This window comes from Orbicella franksi, chromosome 9, assembly GCF_964199315.1.
Source record: "Orbicella franksi chromosome 9, jaOrbFran1.1, whole genome shotgun sequence".
Lineage (NCBI taxonomy): Eukaryota > Metazoa > Cnidaria > Anthozoa > Scleractinia > Merulinidae > Orbicella > Orbicella franksi.
In genome coordinates, this window is record NC_138153.1 from 18,793,500 (window position 1) to 18,818,743 (window position 25,244).

Genomic DNA, 25,244 nt, shown 5'->3' on the forward strand with positions numbered 1-25,244 from the left:
ATTTGTCTTGGAAACACCCTTCTGTAAAAGTCTCCAGTAACTCTAGTGACAAATGACACTTAATTAATCTACACACTAAGCTAGTGTGTAAGCTAGTGTTCTTTCTAGTGAGGCCTTAAACTACTGTATTTAAACTACTGTCATTGTTCTCCGTTTTCGCTCATCTGTAAGCCATCATGCCTTGCGAGACCATTTGATCATGGTTAGTGGAACCATGCGATTGGGCCACCTTGTATTCTCTCAGATTAAAGCTTAATAAACGTTACTGGCCATGAGGACTATTACATGATGTCAGAAGTGGGATGGCATCATCAGGGATGGAGAATATTCCGCTGCTGAACTATATATAGTAAGACGGGTTTAAGGTGTGATGCAACGACTCGACTAAATATAGCAATTTAAGGCCTCGCTCGAACAAGAACACAAGGTAATCCAACATGCTTCTGAAGGACAACAATCAACACTAAACTACTGTGTGTTTCATAGTTATGCGCTATTCGCACTCAGAACATATATATTTCTTTCAGTTTGTAAAGTTACAATACCTACATTAATTTTCTAAACCTTTTGGATGAGAAATGCAAGTTTACTCTCTCATGTCACTAGCACGTTATGAATTTAAGCATCCTGCAATCTAAATAGACCTCAAAATCTAACGAAAGCAAGCCAAAGTAAAAAAATGAGATGCAACTGTTCTAATTGGATAGTAAGGAAAAACTGAAATAGTTGTTTTTAGGAGTGATTAACAATTGATTGTAGGAAAAGAGCCGTGGTTTTTTAGTTGTTTCGCCTTGGTAGTTGTATAAAAACAAGACGGAAGGATAGCTAGGTTCTGTCCCCAGCCCTTTTATAGCGGTAGTTTTATGTTTAAAATTTGACATCACTGTTCTACACACCAATATCCAAAAGTGGTCTCCGTTGCTCCATGGCCCATTCCGAGTTACGAAGCTGAAACAATTGCTTGATCAAAAACACCACCAACCGAGCCAACTGAGACAGAATCGCGAAGATAACTAAAACGGTCACTAACGCAGGGACAAAGGCCAAGCTAATCACTTCAAACCATTCCAGGATTTCCAGGAAAGATCGGTAAGGCCCGTCAGTAGTGATACCAAATGCGAGGAGGGTCGCTTTTGTCAGATTTATAACGGCAATCATAGTTAAAGTCGTCAGAGACAGCGTTTCAGCTTTGTTGGCCATGGGTTCACGATATGGATTCTTCATAACATGATGAATGGTCATCAGTAAACATGCTGCAGCCATAGAAACCATTCGCGACATCGGACATGTTACGAACGATTGGCACGTGAGGAGAGTTAGTCTTCGACCAATTAACACACTCTCCCAGTGTAGTGTTCCCTTATCTTCATTGCTTGGCGGTCGAAAAGGACCATGGAGTACTTCAAGGACATCTTTATTCACACTCTGCGCCGTGGTGGTTTCTTGCCCTTTGAGCCTCAATATCTTCTTAAAAAACCAGATGACGAGGAATGGTAATGGAAGCATGCAAGCAGCTAAGAATTCACCTGCACTAATAGAAGCCTTGTAAAGTTTGGAGGATCCGCAGTAGAGAACAATGACGAAGGGAACCACAAAAACAACAATGTAAGCGAAAAGAAAGTACTGCCACCATTGCATACATGGAACATTTGCATCAATGAATAGCCGCTTTTGGGATTCAATAGGGACACAGTTCATTAGCTTTAGCGACGTCTCTGCCAACCGTTCGTAACCTAGCAACAATACTTCCATGACAACGGCCATGTAATGGATAAGGGCTGGCTTTTGTTTTCGCCTTAACATGTTGATGAGAGAATGGACATAGTAGATAAGAACAACATCAGCCATTGTGACGAAAACTGTACCGGAAAGAAAAAATTGTTTTGTAACAGCCGTCAGTCCTACAAAAGGGCAACCAATTCCTTTGTTAATGGTGCGAACTTGGAAATTAAAAGCTGCTATCACTGTACGAATAATCGGCATTTTTTCAAGAAGGCTTTCAATAGAACCGACCATCAGTATTTCGGCAGCTTGGTAGAAATAAAATGTAATTTTGATGTAGCCGCTGTCTGAGTTTTGATCGCTTCGGCCCAAGTCATCTTGATGATTTTCTTCTTTTCCTCTAAACCATAATATCTGATTCCCAAGAAAAACCAGGATTGGAGGTTTCAACAGTAGGTAGAGAGCCAGTCCAGTTGTTAACAAAATCATCAAAATCCAAAACCAATAGTTATTGCATTCCTCATTCATACGACACTCTGTTGAAAAGAGACTTTCACTGTAGCCTAGAGTGCATTTACCACACAGAGTGCCACTTCTGTTTCCCTGACAATTGTTGTAACCTATCTCTGAAGTTGATTTTTGGCAGTAATGTTCTGGGCAAGCAATGAATCTCAGGGATGGTGGGTCGCTGGATATTAGATAACCCCAAAAGTTTGGCTTAGCATCTATGTTCCTTTGAATACAACTGGCACCAAAAGGACATTGTAGACAAGTTACTGTGTCGTTTACAATCAAGCCATATGATACTCCTTTTTGAATACTATAAAAGCCCTGAGAACACAGTTGGCAAGAGTACTTCAGAACGGTTACATTTATTATGCAAACGCTGTTGTTTTGTTCTGTATATACAAAATGTGTCGTATTATCCAACAAAAGTTGGCTTCCGATAGGACACTGAATGGTCGAACTATCGTCCATGTATACGTAGCCTCCATTGGAAATGTCTAGAACTGGATAGGAATTCCTTCGGGCAGCAGATGACACCATAGTTGTATTTTTCAGATTTATAGGTCCTCCACTTTCCGACCGCAGGAACGTCGATTTGTGAAGTGTTATATTGCTTATTTTCATGTTTACTTTTGTTGAAGAGAACATGCAATCTTTGAAATCCACTTGCCCAGTTCCATATGCAGAATAAACATGTCCGGAATTATCAATGGCAAAATTATTTCGAAAATTGCATCTCTCGAAAGTAGTGTTGGCATTACGTATGTACACAGCACCAGTGATTAATCCTCCATTGCCTTCGAATATGGTATCTTCAAATCTCACGTGAGCTTCATATTGCCAGGTCGGATGAATGTCTCTCTTTGATCCAGGTTCAACGCATCCTGGACTCAGTTTTTCATCAGAAATTGAGAGGATTGATATAGCGCCCGCTGATATATCGGAAACACTGTAGGGACTATTATCAGTCAGGCCGAATCGGTCCAAACAGACACTATTCAGAAACGAAGATTTTTTTACGTGTAACGATTTTTGACCTCGAAATAGCAAATTTATCCAATTGCATGGTTTCGAATCAAATGTTACGTTATCCAGTTCTATGACAGCATTCGAAAATGTGAGTATTTGCGAGGATAAATAGATAAAAATACCAAATGATCCCGATATGATCTGTCTGCTGCTGAAGATGGTGTTCTTAATTGCTAATTCCACCTGACTTGGGTCGGGTGAATTTACCACCATATCACGGATATTTTCGAGGAAGGTGCAGTTATAGACTGACACGTGTAAAGGGTAGACTTCGGAATATGCATCTGGCATCGAGCCGTTTATAAAGAGTGCGTGACGATGTGAAGTTAATACAATGTTTGTCAGATTAATATGAAATTCCGAAGATGCAAATATGGCATCAGACATAATGCCACTTTTTTCTTGACCAGATATAACACTTTTCGCCATAGTTAATGTCCCCGCTGTTGGATAAAGGGAGAAACATGTAACAACGTTGCTTTGCACGAAGTTGTGAAGAAATGTGCAACCAGAAATAGTGACGTTGACGAGGCCACCTATATTTGTTACCATCAGAGCGCCAGTTATAGATTGGGTGTTGTTTTTCAACGAAGAATCCTCGATAATTACTTCCCCATCAAATAACATAAGCTGGATAACGTTGCATTCACCGTACAGGCCAAAGCAGTTATGCATTCTGATTTCTCTGAAGGTAATTTTTGCCATATTGACTTCAACCAAAATAGCACATCCGGCCACATTCCCTTCTGAGGCACATTCAGTGAAGTTAACATTCGTAATTTTTAGACTGAGGATTCCGTTCTTACTATGAGCAGACAAAGCTCCACCACCCTTAGCTATGTTCCTGCGGAACCTGCTGTTGAGTATGACCATAGACCCGCCCGCTGTTGAGTTAAAAAATATCGCTCCCCCTCTTTCCTTTTGAAGACGCTGACCAACGAATGACGAGTTGCGAATTTCCACTTGGGCTTCCTCAGAATGAATCTTTATACATCGCAATAAATGGTTGTGAGAACATCTTACGTTGCTGAACTTAGCACGCGTTTTTCTTGTATTAGAATTGCACAAACTGTTCATCACGTGTTGTGTTTTTCTACCAGTGGATGTCTTGACCAAATCAGAAAGGGTGTTGTTGAACAATCTGACATCATTATATACCTCGCTGGTCACGGCTGATGGTAGATCAAGATTCATAAAGTAGCCAACGTTATTGACAGATGCGATGTTCAAGCAAGATATTTGGACATGCACGCTGGTTGGCTGCATGGTTAGCGACTGGATTGACACTACACCTCTTGCAAACCACCGTTTCTGCATCCCGTTTTCCATAAACTTTGTCTCGCTGATATTTACGTCCACAAAGTGATCTTGGTCTTGAGCATTGTTAATCAAAACAATTTCTACGCATGAAATGTTGTTCTTGACGAAAGAAGATCGCTGGATATTCAGCTGCATTCTTACATTGTTACTTATTTGAACATACAAAGCAATGGCCGCGTCTTCAAAAGAACAGTTAGTAATTGTTATGGTTTCACAATCCTGAAACATCAATGCCGTTTGGCGGAAGGCAATACTAGATAAAGCAATGGCCAGTACCCGACTCGTAGTTGTCTTCTTTATAAAATGAAAACCTTTGAAGCATGATATATGTGGCAAGGCTCTCCAACCCTCCATTCTCAAACTTTTCTGGATAACAGTTCCCGGATGTTGCTCATCCGCCATTTCAAGGCTACATCGATAAGGTTTCCACTCGGTCCCAGTGCCATCGAGGTAAATGAGTCCTCCCCAGGCCACCTGACGGATTGCTTTAACAATGGACCTACATGGTTGTATATCTGTACCACAGCTCTGGGAATCCTTTCCGTTCAGGGACACAAAGACAGCAGTTAAATTAAGGTACTGAGCACCTAAAATGAAAGTGATGAAACGCTTTTAATTCAATTAAATTCCCTTTTAGTTTTATTAGAGGATTTGATAAAGGAAGATCAAAACGCCTCAGCAAAAATTAGTCACTGAACTTCACGATTCATTCGACATTGACACAGAATTGTCTATTCTGACCTCATTAACGCGAGATATTCAATGCGAATAGTTTATTGAGGATGCGTCAGTCATTCATCTGATTTGGATGTATTCCCGTCTTAAGTGTCATTGTCAGAGAAAATCGGGCAGTACCAAAAGATCGAAGTCGGCCGTTCACCTTCATCTTTTCACTGTACAAAAGCTACCCGAAAAGATTAACAACCATGACATTTGCCGAGGTAGGCGTTCGTTTTTCCTTACCCCTTTGAGACATCACCACATCATGATTTTGGGCTCTCAAGCGGTCGAAAATGGCCGAAATTTCGGGCAACTTTAGGTGAGCCTAAAAGATACTCGTACAAATTCCAGAAACTCTTATTTTCGTGCGGTAATATTTGTCCCTTTATTAGTTGACTGAGATATATTTGAGGTCTTTCGCTTTAATTCTACGGTTTTGACGAGGTGCAAAATATCGCCTCCGAATCGTTAATTAGCGTGACCCGAACTTTAGTCATTTTCAGCGAGTTGTTTTTCAAAAGTGCGGCAGTTTATTTCCACATAAAAACGATTTTGTGATAGTCTCTTGCACTGTTATCAATATCCGGTTGAGTTAAAATTGGTATCTACAAGGAAATCGGAGTAATTTGTCTCGCAAAGTCCAAAAAAAATCATTAGTCAGAAATATTTCCCGCCAAATATTTAGCGAAAATATTACCTCATTCCGACTTTCTGCTATTGTTATTCATGATTTACTGAAACCTGTGCAAAAAAAACAGTTAGCTGGACTGCAGAAGAGAATTTTTAAGCTGTGACATCGTTGTTAACCTAAGCAAACATTTCAAACTCGCCAAATCCTTACCACTGCCTGGGCTAAATTTTCCTGCGAAAATCTATTTTTAACGTCACGCTGCATGGAAAAACAAAGTGGATCCTCAGTTCGATGGTCTTTTTTGCTGTTGTTTAGAACAAACTGCAAGTTAGTAGTGAGCGAACCTTTACCCTAAATTTAATTTTGGGACTTCTGCAAACCCCTTGTTTACATCTATTTCTCGTTTTCGAAAGGCGTGGCGTGTTACAGATTTAAAGGTAAGACTTCGAAATTACCTAAAGGTTCCTCCTTGTTTTTGAAAACATTAACTGTTCTTTGAGTTCAGAAAAATCGGCTAGCACTGCGGGCGGCGGGTCAGTTTTTCTTCAATTATTAGCGTGCAAACAAGAGGGTCGAGGAAAGACGTCAGAGTTGGTGTCTATTTGGCGCAACCAAATGTAAACAATGAGGAAATGCAGGTTACGAGAAAACTTCGCTGCTATCCGGCCTACGAAATGATCAAAAAGGACACTCAGACAACTGGAATAAGCATCTCAATACGTGAAATTGTCGCTAGGTCTGCAGGATTGCCAGCGGAAATCGTTCTTGCTATCATTGTCGTTTGTATCGTCGCAGGTTTGTACACCGTCTTGTTTTCCGTTTTATTTCCTTCCTTTATTACCTCGTGCATGGAATTGGCTTACGACCACTTGCTATGAAGCTTGAGATAATTTTTTGCTGATTCAAACGTGTCTTAAGGTGTCTCGAGAACCCAGACCCGGAAAACTCTTCTTTATTTAGCAGAATTAATCAAAGTTTAAGGATCCGTAGTATATAATATCCGAAACTGTCACGCAATGCACCTCGAGCCATTGTCACTAACCTTGGAATTTAAATGGCTTTTAAGTATAAAATAAATTTCATCAATTTTGTTTATACTTATAAAGCAACCGAAAAAACATACGAATGCTGGGTATTATTTTCGTGATCCGAGCAGAGGAATCTACCACCGTGGGCTGTTTTTTTTTTTTTTTTCCTCTCTCTGCAGATTGTGCCTATGACATTGTATGGACGCACAGCAAATAACATGTCTTGAGGCAATCCGTAGTAAACGCGCTGCGAAAAAAAGTTGTGATATTTTTCGAGTCTGAGTTTTCGAGACGCACAGAGAGTCTGACTTTTTCGTTTTCGAGGATCTCAGTTTTACGGGTCTGAGTTTTCAATCTCGCAACCCGCTCAGCTGGTTTACATGTAAATGTCAAAAATAAAAACAACTTTATTTAATGAGTTCTTAGAAAACTAAATCAAATTTAAATATCGTCTAGGACAGCAGATTTTTCTTCCACCTGCTTGCAAACAGCGTGTGAGTGGTGGTGAGATGGAGGGGGGTGGGGGGAGGGGGGGAAGTCCCTTCTCCGTTACGACTATGCAATGGTATGTACTTCTTCACGGCCTCATAGTTCCACCTCTTCACCCTCCCCGAATGGAGTAGGAAGAATATGCACACTACTGTCTGGACAAATATCGTTTCTTTTTTAACAATCCATTTCATTATTTCGTTTTATTTTTGACATTCAGATTATTTGAACCATCTTGTTTTTGTAGATATTCTTTCGTTACCATCCCATTTCTCTTAACACGGATACAACTACATTTTGGCCGGGTTAATGAAAATTAATTTGCCTCCGCAAGATTTTTTTTTTTTTTTTCATAAACCACCTCAAAACTATCTCAATTAATCTTCAGAGCAACTCTGTTACGTGCAAAATGTAATTCAATATACGTTCATGGATCACAAACATGTAACCTCGTTCTCCACGACCCTTAAATAGTTGTCTTTAACAGCAGTAAAATTGACAAGAAATTATCAATACTTATTCGAATGTAATTTCGTTGCAGTAAAACGATTTTGGGGTGATATTGACAAGAACAACATTAGATTACTTTTGTTGAAATTAAACGTTTCAGAGCGGAAAACAACACGGTGTGCCAGTAACCTGCGACGCCAATTGCGTGCACGAGGTAATAGAGGAAGGAAATGAAGCGGAAAACAAGACGGCGTACAAACCTGCGACAATACAAACGACAACAATGAAGGCAAGGAAGATTTCCGCTGGGAATCCTGACGTAGCAACGATTACACCTATTGAGATGTTTATTCCAGTCGCCTGTCTTTAGTGATCATTTCGTAGGCCGGATAGCAGCGAAGTTTTCTCGTAACCTGCATTTCCTCATTGTTTACATTTGGCTGCGCCAAATAGACACCACTTCTGACGTCTTTCCTCGACCCTCTTGTTTGGACGCTGATAATTGAAGAAAAACGGAACCGCCACCCGCAAAGCCAGGCGATTTTTCTGATCCGGAAGAAAGAACAGTTAATGTTTTCAAAAGCAAGGAGAAACCTTTAAGTAAGATCGACATTTCGAAGTCCAGTCGTCTAACCTTTGAATCTATAGCGCGTCACGCCTTTCGAAAACGAGAAATAGATGTAAACAAGAGGTTTGCAGGGTCCCAAAATTAAATTTAGGGTAAAGGTTCGCTCACTATTAACTTGCACTTTGTTCTACACGACAGCGAAAACGACCATCGAACTGAAGATCCACTTTGTTTTTCCATGCAGCGTGACGTTAAAAATAGATTTTCGCCGGAAAATTTAGCCCAGGCGGTAATAAGGATTTGGCGAGTTTGAAATGTTTACTTAGGTTAACAACGATTTCACAGCTTAAAAGTTCTCTTCGGCAGTCCAGCTAACTATTTTTTGCAGGTCTTTCAGTAAATCATGAACAACAATCGCAGAAAGTCGGAATAAGGTGATATTCTTCGCTAAATATTTGGCGAGAAATATTTCTGACTAATGATTTTTTTGGACTTTGCGAGACCAATTACTCCGATTTACTTGTAGATACCAATTTTAACTCAACCGGATATTGATAACAGTGCAAGAGACTATCACAAAATTGTTTTGCTGTGGAAATAAACTGCCGCACTTTTGAAAAACGACTCGCTGAAAATGGCTAAAATTTGAGTCACTCTCATAACTGATTCGGCGGCGATATTTTGCACCCCGTCAAAACCGTAGAATTAAAGCGAAAGACCTCAAACATATCTCAGTCAACTAATAAAGGGAGAATTTGTACGAGGTATCTTTTAGGTTCACCTAAAGTTGCCCGAAATTTCGGCCATTTTCGACCGCTTGAGAGCCCAAAATCATGATATGGTGATATCTCGAAGAAAAATGAACGCCTACCTCGGCAAATGTCATGGTTGTTAATCTTTTCAGGTAGCTTTTGTACAGTGAAAAGATGAAGGTCAACGGCCGACCTCGATCTTTTGGTACTGCTCGGTTTTCTCTGACAATGACACTTGAAACATGATCTGTATGCTTGCAAATCATAACTATATTGGTTCTAACAATTAGAACCTGGCCACGCCACGCCTTTAAAAAAACCAACCATTACATGTGGCCAAAAAATATGTGGAAACGTGTTCCACATCTAATGCAGCAGCACAAGACCCCGAGGAAAAGGTGCAAAATCAATGAGCTAAAACATTTTACGATTATACAACAAGCTGTTATAACAAAGGCTTTAAAAAAAGAGGACGAACACGAGGACTAACTAATGTAGAATGACCTAAATCTCCCGCCAAAAGCCTAAATAGTCCCTAAAGGTCCCATAACACCCCGCGAGCCTCTCCATCGTGCCGTAAGAATAATGATTTCTGGCTAATTCGTCCCTCAATCATCAGAAATCACATTTTTCTTGTATAGTTCATTTACAATACACCGTAGTTCCGAGACGTTGATATTAGACCTGTTTATAGCAAATTCAAGTTTCACTGATTTCGAGTTTTTCTTTTATCCTTGCCATGGAAATAGCGATTATTCTTTTAAGTTTTGTTATGCAAAAAAATCAATCTAATTCCAATAACTGGTGTAATTGGCATTCCACTTCAATGAAAGGAATGCTGATAAGAGTTGGTTGAAAATGTTGGGTTTGGTGCAAAAGAACAATTGGATCAAGACACCTTTTAATTATTCGTTCCTGAAACGTTTTTCGAACATGGGAAGTAAACAGTATAAATTTTAATTTTTTGAATGGGTGTAATATCTTTAAACTTTTGAAGTGTTATGTATCTTCCCATTCAGAATTATGAATTCTCCGTTTGGGTGGATTCATGTTGGAAGATAAAATTAGCAAGGCAATGCATTTCATTTGATGATTTTCTTTCTTCTTATTTCCTGTTTACTTGATTCTGAAAACTGAAATTTCCCTCGACAAATTTGCACCGAAATAATCTTCTCCTATAAATTCATCATTAGATCATGCGTGAGATATTAGAGCGATTGGCATTGCTTGAAGGTTTTCTACAACTTTGATAAGATTAATAACGACTGGGAATCCAGCCAAGATCACCTTAATTACATCGAGCCCAATTTAAGTTCTTAAACAAATCACACCTCAATCTAGTTTCGATGAAAGAACAGGAAATCCCATCACTTCACACGTTTTTTAGACTGTGTAACTATAAAATAATTTACGGGGTCTTTTATTGTAATTATCTTATTCTTGATTTCCACAAATATGAAATGGAAAATCGTCTTGACCAACTTGACCCAATATTTATCGCTAAATATCTATATTTGTTGATAAGCATATATTACATCTAAACATGTTAAAAGGAGGTCATTATCTTTACAGTAATGAAATGGTCTTTGCTACGAAATCTAAATTTAATACAACCGATTCGGCGACAACCTCTGAGCTCGAAAGAAAATAACCTAAAGCTGGGATATCGTTTGAAAGGGTAATGACATAGCTCTTCCATCAAATTAGCATGTTCATAAACATTTCATTATAAATTTCTCACTCAGTTACCTGCAAAAATACGTAGTAAGGCCAAGACCAGAGTCGTCACAGCAAGACGAAGAATAGCCATGTTAACAATTACGAAATAGCTATGTTAACAGTTACGAAACGGATGGAGTAGAACAACAGGTTCGAAACCAGAAAAATGTACTGGACCACACGCAAGCATGTTGCTGACGGTTTGAAACCGAAATGATCTGAACTTAGTTCGTGTCTTGAAATGCGTTATTTAGCATGAGTGAACAATAACACACTATGCTCGCTATTAAGTCAATAACATAGTACGTTCTGAAAAGCATTGATTGCAATATGCTGCTATACAAATCTGTCGATTAATGACTGAATTTGGCAAATCCTGAGCGATTTTTTTCTCGCATGTTGTAAGGGTGAGTCAATTAGACCGTTTTAATGGCCTTTTAAGGAAACGCAGACTAAATGCGCTATTTTAAGATGCTAAAAGAAGTAACAGGAAGCTTAAGTTCTTGAGACGAATCGGAAATATAAACTTACTAAATTTGATCGAATGAAACAAATTTTTTAAGTTGTACGTTTGGCAGAACTCCTTAATTTCTGACTTAACCAGAACTCAAATTTTAAAATTAAAGTCTCTCTATTTCCAGTGCTGCGTTCAGATCAAAACTCGACCACTTTGTGTCGATAGTAAATAATGCATATCATTAAAAAATTATTATAGTTCATTTGACTTTGTCTATTTCCAGTATATTGTATGTTTAATCTATAACCCAACTTATATTGCCTTGTTCATTTTCTGTTATGTTTCTTGACTTGAACATGAACCGTTTTATTCTTCCGATACTTCCTGTAGGTAATTGCCGAGTCCTTAAACTTTTGCAATAAGTTAAGCGTCCATTTAAGTCGCCACGGAAAACGAATATTGCAACGTTGGATAAATAAAAATAGAAAATAAATTCCAATATTTATCGCTAAACAAATTTTTGTTGAAAAGCGTTGGTACAACACGAACTCTATACAGCAGACTGCCATATCGGTGACAACCCCCGAAATCGTAAGAAAACAGCCTCAAAGCTGAGTTATCGATTTAAAGGATTATCGCATGCTTTCCACTCAGTTAACAATTTTACAAACATTTTGTAAACTTCTGTCTAATTTACCTGCGCAGATTCGCAGTAGGGCCAAGAGCAGAGTCGCCCCAGCAAGATGAACATCTGCCATGTTAAAAATTGCCTGAAATGTTTTCAAGTCTTCTGTTGATTTGCAAACAAGTATCCAGATTCGAAACGAATAGCTCTGGAGATGAAAAACTGGTTCGAAACCAGAAGGAAGCACTGGACAAACGCACAAGCTGTCATGTTGCTAACGTTTTGAACAGAGCATGGGTTGAGCACGGGTTGATGACAGTAAGCTGGTTTTCAAATGTTTGCTTCGGAATTTTGACAAATTTGACCCAAATTAAGCATTCCCTGTGATTCAGACAAACGCAATGGAAACGAGCTCTCTGTCTGCAGTAAATATGGCTCACGGAGACCATTGTTAGCAACAGTAGTGTGAAAACTGTACTAAAATGACAAGTTTTGTTAGATTCCCGCCGACAAAACACGTGGCGAAATAAACAAATTCTCAGCCTAACCAGTGCTTCGATAAAAGATATTATATTTGCTACGAAGGCGGATTTTACTTAAAAAGTAAAACAACGACAGAATACAACAACTGAGCTGTCTCTGTTTATGATGAGAAGCTTTATTTTTTGTAAAAATGCTCAATTGCTCAAAACAACACTTACATGCAGTGTAGTAACGCTCGCTCTCTGGTCATCTCAGCGAAGTGAACCGACGAGTGGTCAGCTCAAAGCGTCCTCTGGTATTCTCCTCTTAGCCTGTCTACCTTTTACGCTAGTTCGGGCGATCTTGCTGCAAGCGGCTGCGAGCCGTAAATAACTGTAGCTCCTTTCAAATTCAACTCAGCATTTCGCATTTTCATCCGTAAGCTTTGAGCTCCTGGTTTCGTAATCTCCATTGGAAAGGTGCACGTTTTCATGAGCCACAATACGGCCGGATTCCTCTGAACTGACAAAACTTTACCTGCCTTTAGATTCTTATTTGAAAATTAACTAAAAAGCCAACTTTGAAGGCATCGTTCTTCTCTCGAAAGCCGCTCGAAACTACTCGAAACTGAAAGCTTAGATGAAGTCCAGTTTGTGATTGACAGCTGTCGCTTCGTTAGCCAATCAAATTATTTGAACAATTCTAACAAGGATTGTGATTGGCTTATTTTAGCGTGCTTTATCAGAGAACAGAGCACGGCTGACGCCATTATCAAATGTATTTCGAAATGATCTCTTATTAAATATATTCGTAAGCACCATATTTTTCGGGGGTGACTAAGCAGCCCTGCCTTGTCTCTGCGTGTCTCTGCTGTCGAAAGTCTTAACTTGCGTACTGAACTTTGAATTGCTGACAAATATTTCATGTGCAATTTACAGAATCAATTATATTTGTCACATGAAAATTGCGCTTGTAAACCATGCTCTGCTGCATGTTTCGGTAAGTCAAACTACAGGTTTTCTGGCTCAAAGATTTGTGAATCTCTACCCCTCAAAATTAAGCCTTTTCCCAACAATATCTTTAAGAAAGAGTGCACATGCCACCTATTGAATAATCAAACTTGATTTTGCTGCAATCATGTTTTATTTTGCTTTTCGTTTATGCCAATACATAGTATGTGTGAATGTAGTGTATGTATGTTGTAATGTAGTGTATGTAGATCTATATGTCGCTTAGCGGAATTAATTTTTTTGCTGCCATTTACTTGACCATGGTGGTGGCCAACCAAAAAGCTTTTGCTACTTCGACCACCGTTCACACTATAAATTTTATTACCTTACGGCTTAACATTTCTTAATGGTTTTTTACTATTTTGAGACATCAAAATTCTTGAGTAACATCAAACTTGCTAGCTTTTATCGGCAGTGAAGCTATAAAATGTATCTAAAATGCCCTTATATAGTGTAAATAAAAGAATTGAATTGGATAGGAAAATTCGTCTATTTGCGGAAGATAATTTGATCACAGCCTTACTGATCATGCCTGTGTTTGGAGCAGCTGTTTCTCTGGATTTGCAGTTCTCAGACTGAATAGAAAGAGATAGTTTTCATTAAAATGAAATTTTGATTATAAAAATTTCCTTTCCACTCAAGACATCAACTGTTTGGTTCTCTTTTTCTACTCTACAAAGGACCAGATCACATATCAATATAAGGAGATACAATTGGTAAAACTGAATCTGATTAGATAGCAGCTGTATTATTGTTGCAGCGCCCTTATCGACAGTGATGCTTTGAAACTGCCAAAGTCAATAACCAACCCGAGTGGCAAACGGCTTTATATTTTCCACCATCTCTTATGGCTCAAATCTCTTCCACATCTTCGGTAAAGTCCGCCAGTCTTCCCGCCTAAAGTTCCAGTGCTCATCGCATGATATATATCCTATGCTAGTTCAGCGAACAGTGAATCGCGTTAATCACAAAACGTTTAAAATGAATGAAGTTAAGCTATGTGATATCTTAGCAATAAAGAATTCTCTACCGAGAAAGTTCTGCATCAGTTTTCTCTTTTATTAGACTGAATTATTTTAAGGTAAATTAAACTTTTGGGCATGGAAATCCAATAAAAAATCATCAACCCCAAAGACGCCACCGACTCTCTGATGATCGCCGCTCCTGTTTGACTGCAAAGGAAAACACATACTGCATCAGTTATAAGGCTGGTATTGTCAGATAAGAGTACTGAGCTCAATCCCCATCGGCGCCAGTATCAACTGCATAACTGTTTCTACAGGGAATATTGCTAGCGCAACTGTAGTTGTCTTTTATTAAAACTATCGAATCATTCATTACCTTGGCGTGGCAGAGGGGAATGAAAATTAAATGAAAACCAATAAATTAAAATATATACATTTAGGCCAGCCTAAAAGCGTAGCTCCTGGGCCGGGCTGTTCAAAGCCTGATTAAGCTAACCCAGAAAAAGGTAGAATTTTCATTTGAGTTTTGTAACTTTGCGGTGAGGTTTCTGTATATTGTTTGGCCTTCTGTTTTGAGTTTTAATAATCACCATATACACAAAACAAAACAGCAAAAAACATTTGTATAGAAGAAAAAGTTATAATTCGATTAACTTTTAATCCTGGGTTAGCGTAAACCGGCTTCCAAACAATCCTGCCCTGTGTCCAACAAGCTAACCCAATATGAGCCCGCGATCCAATCTATAACCAGCACTTGATCAGCGGTAAACTTCAAAAAAACACGTGACCTCGAGGAGCTGTAAACTTGAGCCCGCGATATGGTCACGTGATACTGGTCAGCGGATACCTTGTTTTGACAGGTGTCAATTGATCATATCGTGGATGTCCAATACCAAGGAAGTACACGTTAAACCAAGGCTGCATGTCTCTGTCGACCTATTATTTGTAGTATGGCCGCCATGTTGGGCAACTCCGTCGTCGTCGTCGTCGTCGTCGTCGTCGTCGTCGTCGTGCGTACGGGCCCACGAGCAATACCGCTAGCCATGATAACCATGAGAAAATCAACTCATGGGTTTCCTTTTCTTTCCTGTATGAGTATGGGGCTCCGCTTGGCGGCCCTTCTGGCCGCCGGAGCTCCGCTATAAGTGCAACCTTTATTGTGTGTTTGCGTATTTGAGTTTTGCTGTCTGAAATTTGTTATGACAAGACTGGTATCTCATCAAAGGCGGATTGAGGTCGTACGGCTTCTCCCTAAGATTATTGTCTATAGATACATATATAACAAAATTAAATTAAAAATTGCAAAATGAAGCCGCATTAATAATTTTAACTGTTTTGGGGTTGCCACTAGTTTCTAGCTAAAGCGCAACGCGAAAGTCTTGATGTGTTACGCTGGCGATAAATGATAGATAAAGTAATAGGCTTTTGTTGATACTCTCCACAACATGAAAAAGAAAGTAATTGTATATAATAAATTAGTAATGACCATGTCGCAAATAAACCTTGTCTTGGAAGAAATATAAGATATTCCTTATTACAAAAAAGATCATTTGTTATATTGGAATACAACATACAACATTCTGAATAATTTTTTTCGAAGTTTGCATTATCCTTTTTTGACATAAACAATTTTTCCAATTCGCTGAAGCTTTGCATGGGGTGAATTTTTTTAGTACGTAAATGAATTTGTTAAGGACATAATAATCTGAATTATCCTATGCGGACATAACAATTTTTCCAATTCGTTGAAACTTTGCATGGGTTGAATTTGTTTAGAACGTTTTAGATGAACACATAACCTTTTAAATATGCAATTAAGGTACACGGCTAGCAACGGTCTCACCTTCAAATTCTTCGCCAATTGAAATTTGAAACAGGACAAATACGACATCCTCCGCTTCTGTAAAGATGGCTGAAGCACTTGAAAGGAAAAGGAACCTCGAAGAATCTCTCTGGAACAGAGAAATATGGTTAATTGTCGTAGAATCGTCTGTCGTCGCCGTCATCATAACTGCAGCATTAATTGGAAGCATCGTTCTCTGCTTGGCAATGTTCAAATTTCGTTCACTATGTAATAAAACGCAAAATTACCACATCATTGCATTAGCAGCTTCAGACTTGCTTTTTACACTAGTTTGTGTTACCTTGGACTTGGCTGTAGTGATTCTAGGGAGATGGCCATTTGGTGAGACGATCTGTCAGATACAAGGCAGCCTAACATATTGCTATTCAAGCTTTTCGCTTCTGAACATGACACTAATAGCCCTAAATCGTTACGTGAAAATGGTTAGACCGGCGAACATTTATCAGAAGATATACACTAAAAATAACGTTCTGCTATCGATAGCTGCTTGTGGAATTTTCTCTGGAGTCTTCATTATTCCATTTTTTGCGCAGCGGTTTTGTTTTCATCCTGGTGTTTCGGCCTGCCTCGTCTGCAAGAACGAAACTACACAAGAACGGGCTCTTCTTCTCAGTTCTTAGTCAATTTTAATTGCCATAACATATCCTGTTATGGTATTCTGCTACTACAAAGTGTTTCGCAAAGTTCGCGCTCATTTTGCTCAAATTGCGGACAGCACTCTTCATGTGGACACAACGAGATCGTACAAGGAAGAAGTTAAAATCACCAAAATTCTTTTTGCTATTTTAGTGGCGTTTCTGGTTTGTTGGACTCCTGCTTTTACCTTCGAAATTTTGGGTACCCTTCGAGGAGATTACAAACTGCAGCGTCAAGTGTACCTCATTATGTTTTACACTGGTGCAGCAAATTGTGCTATTAATCCTGTGATCTACGGTTTGATGCAGAAACAGTTCCGAGACGCTTACAGAAAAGTTTTAAAATGTAAAACGTGAACAGTGTCAGGAAGTAGAAGTGGTAGATATGAGGATCTTGAGGGATAACAAGGAGTCAAATTATATATAATTAAACTACCTGATTGTACCATGTTCTAGTTGAATAGACCACTTGGTTGTATGTGAAGTGATAACCACTGATTTAGCGACATTGCAGAATCGGTGTAATGAGATGCAGGCCGTGTAGGAACATTGCAGTGAGATTTTGTGGAGACAAATTAATTATGTATCATTGTAGCATTGTTTGAAGATTTGGTTATTGAATGCTACATGACTGATTACGAATTAAGTTTGTTTTGTAGTGGAGTCAACTGGCCGCCCAATGTCGCGCTTATGCTCTGCTCACTTTTCAAATAACAGAGCATGCTATTGTGTCGTCACCTTATTAACTTGGGTTCCACTCGCGAGTATTTTGAAGTTATCTTTAATCTCACTTTCGTCGAAAGAAATGCTGGTTGTTTCAGTATTTTTGCGATTTAGCTACTTTTTCTGATCACAATTTACTTTGTGTTCCGGATGATTGACAAATCATTCAAAAGCACTGACCGTGCCAGATTGAACTTATCTGAAAAATTCTCAACAGCCTGTGTACATGTACCACTGAGGTGAAACATTAAATATGGAGTGTTATTTTCCGAGAATAGTTGAGATACGCAGTAATTATGAAAACAACTTAAACCACGCGAAGAAATAAATGGTTACAAATGAAGCATCTACCTCTCTGAGTGTGATTCTTTGAATCACTAGGACATGCATCATAAAAATAATGAAATTTCATAACTCAGTTTTCTTTGAAAGAGAAATTTCTTTGCTACTTCTGACAAGAAAAGCCTAGCCTATCACAGATCAGTTATTAAAGTAAAATAAACCCGCACCTGCCCCTTGAATTCTGTCAAGAATAGCGCAGATTGACCAAAGGACTTAAACAGGTGGCACAACCACGTACTTTACCTAGCTGCTCATTACCGCGGCAGCATAGCTCCTAAATGAATAAAGTCATAGAAGAAAAAAGTTATTTTTGACTAGATTTTAAAAGAAATGAATTCTTTCTCCTCGGAAAACAAGCGAATGTTAACTACTTTGAGATGCGCTGTTCAGTTTTTACTTTTTGGCAAATCCTCAGTTAAAATATAATATAAATGAAGAATCGTTCTCAAGTCGAATTACTCAGAAAATAAATTTTCTGAGTTCCCCAATGGGAGTCGAACTCATGATCTTCCAGAAAAACCGGTTGGGCACTCTAACCACAGAGCTATGGAGGACTCATGGCGAGCAAGGTCGTATTTTATAAAAAATAATATGTCACCATCTGTCCATTGAGAAGAAGACCCCTCAGCAAAATCACTTTCAGACCGTATTTACTTACAAAAATCTCCCTGTCAAATAGTATGTAACTAACTACCCTCCAAGGTCAGAGGGTGACTCACATCGTTTTAAAAAGAATTGCACAAGAATTATAGACAAGAAACATCATGTAAAAATATATTCCGCGGGTCTACCTAAAATTCATAATCAGGCTCGCAACTGGCTGTTTGTATCGGTCACCCGGGTGAAGAAGTGCATTTAATTGTTTCTTTGTTCCTCTCGAACAACATATTCAATTCCTACCTGAATTTTCAAACACGGCCTACAAGCTGTTCTCGCTGAACAAAATGGTTGAAGCACCCTTTAACTAATAATTTCTGGGGTTTTTGTACTGGCTTAGTTGGTGAACAAAGTGAGAACAGCTTTACGAATTGAAGGTAAGAGGAAAAAGCTTTTTAAATGAGTCGAAAATTTGCGTTGGAAATAATGGTTAAGTTCATTTTTTAAAATTGAAGTGACAAGATAACATTTTTTCATACGCCAAGTTCGATTAATTCACTGTAAATCAATGTTTTAGATCATATCAGGAGGCTCACTCGGTTGAGTTGTTTATAACAGGGTGTGTAGGTCTGCCTTGTCCACCAGTATGTGTCATTCTTCTCAGATCCAAAGTGTCCCTCGAAATCTCTTCATAGCTGACATTTGTCAGTGAAATTTGTCAACCACGAGGTACCGTATTGCACCACATATCATGCATATCCAAAACGTCGAGAAAAGGGATGAAAAGACGACTCGTAGCTCAACATTTTCGACGAGGTTTCAGATGTTTGCAAATGTGGTGAAATAATATATTTGATACCTCTTCCCAATCGACACAAATACCCATCAGATATCCAAACACCGTCACAGTTATGATTTCCTTTCATTTCAACGAGTTTGAGAAAGTGTAAGTAATAGCCAGTTGTCAGCGATCCGTATCCGTAATGTGAAGATATATTCTACAAATGTTCTACTCTATCGCAGCACTCCGAATACTAGTGAAATGTATCGAGTAAGACACGAGTAGATAATCCTCAAGATAAATTGTCAATGTTATGGATGGCTAAGAATTGATCAAAAATGCTAACTGACAGCTGAGAAATCATCTAAAATCTGATTAATAACTGCGATTTCAGCAGCCTCATCCATACCCTAAATAGTGAGACTTAACTTTTGAGCCTACACAAAGTGGATTTATCTGGTTGTCTGCTCCTTCCTCAGAAAGGAGGGTTTCTTCCAAAAGGCCAACCACGCGATGACAATACTTTTTTTGCTGCTAGCCTTAATCTTGAATAAAAAGGACAGCGCTCTTGCTATAAAAGGTGAGCAAAATGGAAATACTTGTTTACTATGACTGAGAGAATTTTTGCAGGATGATCTTTAAAGATACCAACATAGCCTGCAGTGTAAAGCAAGGCACTTTGTAGAGACCCTTCACCCCCTGAAAGGTTTGACTAGCTGAACATCCTGATCAGTCCCTAAAGAGGAGTTCCCCCGCCACAGATTGGTCCCAGTCAAATGAGACGAATGTAGACCATTGAATAGTCGACGCCAGTGTTGAGACGTTGTATGTCCAAGGGGTCTCCAAAGTGTCTAAGGTGTCCGTGTCTTATATTTTTTTACTGGAAAGAAGACATAAAATATACATAGCTCATTTCTTAACAGAATGTGGCTCAGTGGTAGACAATGTCCTTTCAAGTCCTGACTATCCAAACAACTATCCAAGCAATATGGATTGTAATTACGTAGTTCCTATTGCAAATGGGATGGCGATGAAAATTGACTTTCATTATTTCAACGTCGGGTATCTTTCATCCTGCAGGTGAGGAATGATAAAACTACATCAGTACAATTCTGGCCATGCAGAATACATAGTTTTGATAAAAAATAATGTTGGACATTTTTCTGTAGAAAACTGGCACATGAGCTAAATTGTAATCTCACACAGGGTTAAAAAAGCGCATTTTAAAATTTGGCCACGAAGCGGCTGGAAAATTATATATTAATACATTACCAGTGCAAAGAACTTGGAACGAATGATTCTGTACATGGCCGACAACAGGAATGTTACGTTTTGTTATTATATTTTTATTTACTTGACAAACCAATCTACCACTTCTTTGATGGTATATTTCAAAGCATATTGTAGAGACGAGATATTCTTTTTATTTTGTCCCTGGATTAACATTTTTTTTTTTGAGGTGTCGCAAATATGTTTTTTTTTTTCCTTTTATTTTTAGGGATGACTATTTGAAGATAAGTAACGACAAAGACCAAACACTTGGATTGTTCTGTCGTGACAGGACTGGAAAAGCTGTTCTAGTTACTGGAGTTTCTGCAATCATAAAATTCCGTTCAGACTTCTTTCTGGAAAAAAAGGGATTTCAGTTATTTTTTACTTCTGTTCCAATAGGTAGGGAATATGAGAGCAGATAAAAATCCTTCTTCGGGCATTTAAGTAGGGTAGCTTAGCTCAATGTCGTAATACTGTTTTCCGCGCTTATTAGACTTACAATTCACTGTTTACTATGTAATACATCTATGAGAGACCGTGCTTTAGCAGATATTTAAACACTAAGACGCAAGTTGAAATACGACGCACAGCGAAGTATTTTTGAGGGTCTACAGAGCTCAATACATTTTAATGAAACTAAAGGAGACTACAGGGGGCTTTGAAAATCGTCAAAAATCTGTGATAATTAAGATCAGATGATCGCATATCCACCATAATTTCCTTGACTTAAAGTTGATGAGTTAGTAATCGGAGATCGGATTAAACTACGCGTTAAATAATCATATTACAGGTGTGGAAGAACATCGTATAAAAAATTTTGTTTACTTTTCATTTTGATGTTCTTAGTTGTAAATTGTGAAGGACGAATATAGAGTTATACCACAGACAGTGTTAACACTAATTCTAGTTTTCACCTTGTCGATTCCTACTTTTCTCTTAACAGGAAATGGTACACAATCCGCAGTTGGTATGTACTATTCATATCCTTTTCCGATGCTTGAACTTTTAAATTTTAACATCCAAATGTAAATGTACCTTTTCCGATGGCAATGGAAGCGGATGGTAACGGCACCGAGCCATTGTTAAAGCTGGCTACAAATTCATGTAAGCTAAGACATCAAGCGTCTACTTCCCTTTGATAGGTAAAAATTTCCTCACGATTCTAATTTAAGTTTTTGCCCTTTTCGAAATAACGCAGGATAGTATTTTTTGTTACGCTCAATTCAAAGTCAGTTGCAAATCCCAGGCAAGGTAATAGTCTCTATGGTTCAAAAAAGTATCTAATTAAGCTAAACTAAGACACATACAGAGGGTGCCTATAAAATGACAAAATGTATTTTGTTTTGACATTAGACTGTGGTACAGTGGTTAACAACTCATTGAAAAGTCCTGGTTATCCAAAGAATTATCCTCAAAACATGCACTGCGTTTATTCAGTTGATATTCCTCATGGCATGGAAATGAAAATTGACTTCAATGATTTTGAAATGGAGGACACTCCATCCTGCTTGTAAGTCAATGTCAAATTTGTTTCCCAGATAGTGGAGTTGGCATGGACATAGAAAGCATCGTGCGCGGAAGAGATTCGAGGTGTATTTCCTTGTTTGTGTAATTGTTTGTGCAATTTTTGGTTTGTTTATTTGGTTGGTTGGTTGTTCCTTAGTATGTCATGTAGGGTGTGTGAGGTATAACGTATACTTTTCCCTTTTAGATGTGATTATTTGAAAATAACAAATGAAAAGAACAAAACTTTTGAAGTGTACTGTGGTGTGAAGACTGGCCGCCACGTTTATGTGACTGGTCACGTGGCAGTGTTGACATTTCACTCAGACTATAGTTTTCAAAGAAGAGGATTTTTGGTGTTGTTCACCACTGTTCCAATCGGTAAGTACAAGTGCAATATGTGGGATGACATTTTTCAGTGTTTTGGTCAAAGAAAGTAAGTATCAAACCTCATCCGTCCCGTCTTTCCGATCACACTTCAACCTAAATTAACTCTCCTTGAATTTCTAATTTGGATTTTTGTTTTGATTTTACAGCATTACCCAAGATAACATCACCCCCTCCCGTTGTACGCTCGTTATTATCCTTCAGACTAACGTGCTCAGCCAATGGAAGTCGCCCTATACACACGGCATTAATAAGGAAATCTGTCACTCTGATTAACACCACAAACACAGCAGTAATCAAGTTATATGAGCAAGGTAACTACACTTGCGTAGCCACCAACAAGCATGGGACTGACGTCAGGAACTTCTTTGTCATCTTCAGCTGTAAGGCATTTTGGAAAGAAAACAATTTTGTTTCAGTCCAGTCATATAATGAGTTGTTTTTGACTGACATTTTGAACTGAGTAGAAGGACTTGCACAAAACAGCTAAGGGTTTTTATTGAGATGTGAAAATTCCACTTTCATATCTTAAGTAGATAGATATAGAATGACTAAATGTACTTTTGATAATTTAACTGTTGGATGGACTTAGCTTAATGAGGCTACTTGGGATCAATACTGTAAAGTTAGTTAAGATGTATAGATAAAAAGTGAAAATATGCCAACACAAACACATATTAATGAAATTGCTTTGCAGAATCAAGTGAAATGTGTTTGTAGTGAGCTAAAACTAAGATATAAGGGACTATGTAGTGGACAGTGAGATAACAACTGAATGTTGCATAAACCAAAGTATAAACTTTTAAAACTCATGTCAGGCAATATGTGACTTGCAGACAACAGTGGAAGTCCAAATGTAAATGCTTCTGTTAATATTAATCTGGGAGGTATAATATAATATGGTTTACTCATATAATATAATATAAAAATAAACAATTAAATTATGAGCTCTCGATTTCTATCGCGTGATAGTTGAAGAGGGCGCAGCCCGAGTCAACTATCACGCGATAGAAATCGAGAGCGAATAATCTAATTGTTTTAGTATAAATCTACTAGCCGTTCAAAACTTTATCTAAATCCTCTTCACAGACTCTTCGAAAACGCCAAGAAGTGGCCGTCATTTTGTTAAGAAGGGCACACTGCTACGCAACTCACTATCTAATGTATCCCAGATTAATAAAAATAACTGAGATACTACGCACGCTCTGATTGGCCTGATTGCTAAAGTTATGTTCTATTGTACCGGTAAACCACGGTTCCCGATCTGTGGCAGCTCCACGCGGGAATTAGAGAACTCGGAACTCTGGCGATAACATAAGTAATAAAAAGTTTTGCCTTTCACTGGCTGAGATATCAATAAAACGAATATCTTCTCATTCAAGATAGAAATTTGCAAGGAAAAAAAGGACCAGAGGTTGGTCGCCATACAAAGTTTTCTCTGTTTTTTCCACGGCAAAAATTTTACGCCGATTCCGGTTACGCTTGAGATTAAAATTATGGAAGTATAAAAACCCTTTTTTCGGTGCTTTCCATGGTCTGTGGAGGACAAAGTCAGCTGGGCTTGACTGATCAATTTGGGTTGTCAAAAAAGCAGGGAAAATATTTCTTTCTATCAGAAATTCTGAGTTTAAATTCAATGCATGCATGCATAACACGATAAATGAATTTGGTTTCCATAAGCTTAGCTTTCAAGCAATAGTTTTCATTTGGCAAAATACAGAGAAACACGGACTTCATCGCCTTCAACATAAGTAAATAAATTTTGAGTAAATTTTGGAAGCAGCGTTTCTGTAACTAAGCTTTATTCCATTTGCAAAACTTTGGAAAGTTATCGTTAAACACTGCGATGAATCACGTCGCCAAGCACATAAACTTTGGACTACTTGCACACTTTTTGTGCAGCCTTTTACTCTCGTGATGACCGATTCCACGTACGAATCCCTGCATTTCCCCGTCAGAATACTTGTGAGTTAATTAATATTCTTTTTGCCTTTCACCCATAACCCTTTCCTTTCCTTTTTTTAAAGCTTTCTTAGCGTGAAATGTTTTCGTCGCTTTGCTCTGCGGATTTCGTGCCCGGCGCGGAATTTGTGCTTTCATTCTTTCAGTCGCTGTGATTGGTTTGTCGCGTCATCTCATTTGATGAGAATAGGCAACTTGATCACAAAAGTACAATAAATTTTCCTCTTATTGACAGGCTTTTACCATAGTTTTCCAGTCTCGTGTTCTCCCAACATCCCGCGTGGTTTATTGCGCCGGTATAGAAAAAGTGGTGTATTGCTTAAATAGATAGCGAGTAGCGTAGCCAATCAGAGAACGACATTCGTAATAGAACGCTAGTAGATTTATACCAAAATATAATATAATATGGTTTACTTAGCCAACTTTATTTCTTTTCAATTCTTTAGTGGCTGAAATCGAGTTTTGTTGAGATCATGTAGCGCTCATCATGTGCTCTGCTGTTAGCAAATCACATGTACTTTTTTTGTTGCTTTCAAATTGGCGAGCAATTATTTAATTTCTTTACTGCATTTTTTTGGTCAGATTGTGGGCCTTTTTGCTTTTCTTCTTGGAATCAAGAGTGGGAAAATTATCTTCAATGTAAAAATACTGAGCGCCCAGTTGAAGAACTTATTAAATGCACGCCGACATTCACCAACATGATGTAAGATAATATGACGTAAGA

The 25,244-nt window shown here is 38.4% G+C and overlaps 1 protein-coding gene and 1 pseudogene across 1 annotated transcript; one reads left to right on the plus strand and one right to left on the minus strand.

Moving 5' to 3' along the window:
• Nucleotides 1-622: 622 nt before the first annotated feature.
• LOC145497399 (uncharacterized) lies at nucleotides 623-12,150 on the minus strand. Its single transcript, XM_081477210.1, has 2 exons — nucleotides 12,090-12,150; nucleotides 623-5,165 (listed from the first exon to the last, which is right to left on the minus strand). The coding sequence occupies exons 1-2, from the start codon at nucleotides 12,148-12,150 to the stop codon at nucleotides 889-891; spliced, it is 4,338 nt and encodes a 1,445-aa protein (XP_081333336.1). The 3' UTR covers nucleotides 623-888.
• Nucleotides 12,151-16,362: 4,212 nt separating this feature from the next.
• Nucleotides 16,363-17,310, plus strand: LOC145497400 (histamine H2 receptor-like; annotated as a pseudogene).
• Nucleotides 17,311-25,244: the final 7,934 nt, after the last annotated feature.

What these genes read in the sequence shown, in the direction of transcription:
- LOC145497399 (XM_081477210.1), bottom strand. Translation starts at nt 12,150, where the DNA reads ATGGCAGATGTTCATCTTGCTGGGGCGACTCTGCTCTTGGCCCTACTG. An exon ending in CCTACTGCGAATCTGCGCAG is followed by an intron (nt 5,166 to 12,089) that starts GTAAATTAGACA and finishes CTTTCATTTTAG; the next exon opens with GTGCTCAGTACCTTAATTTA.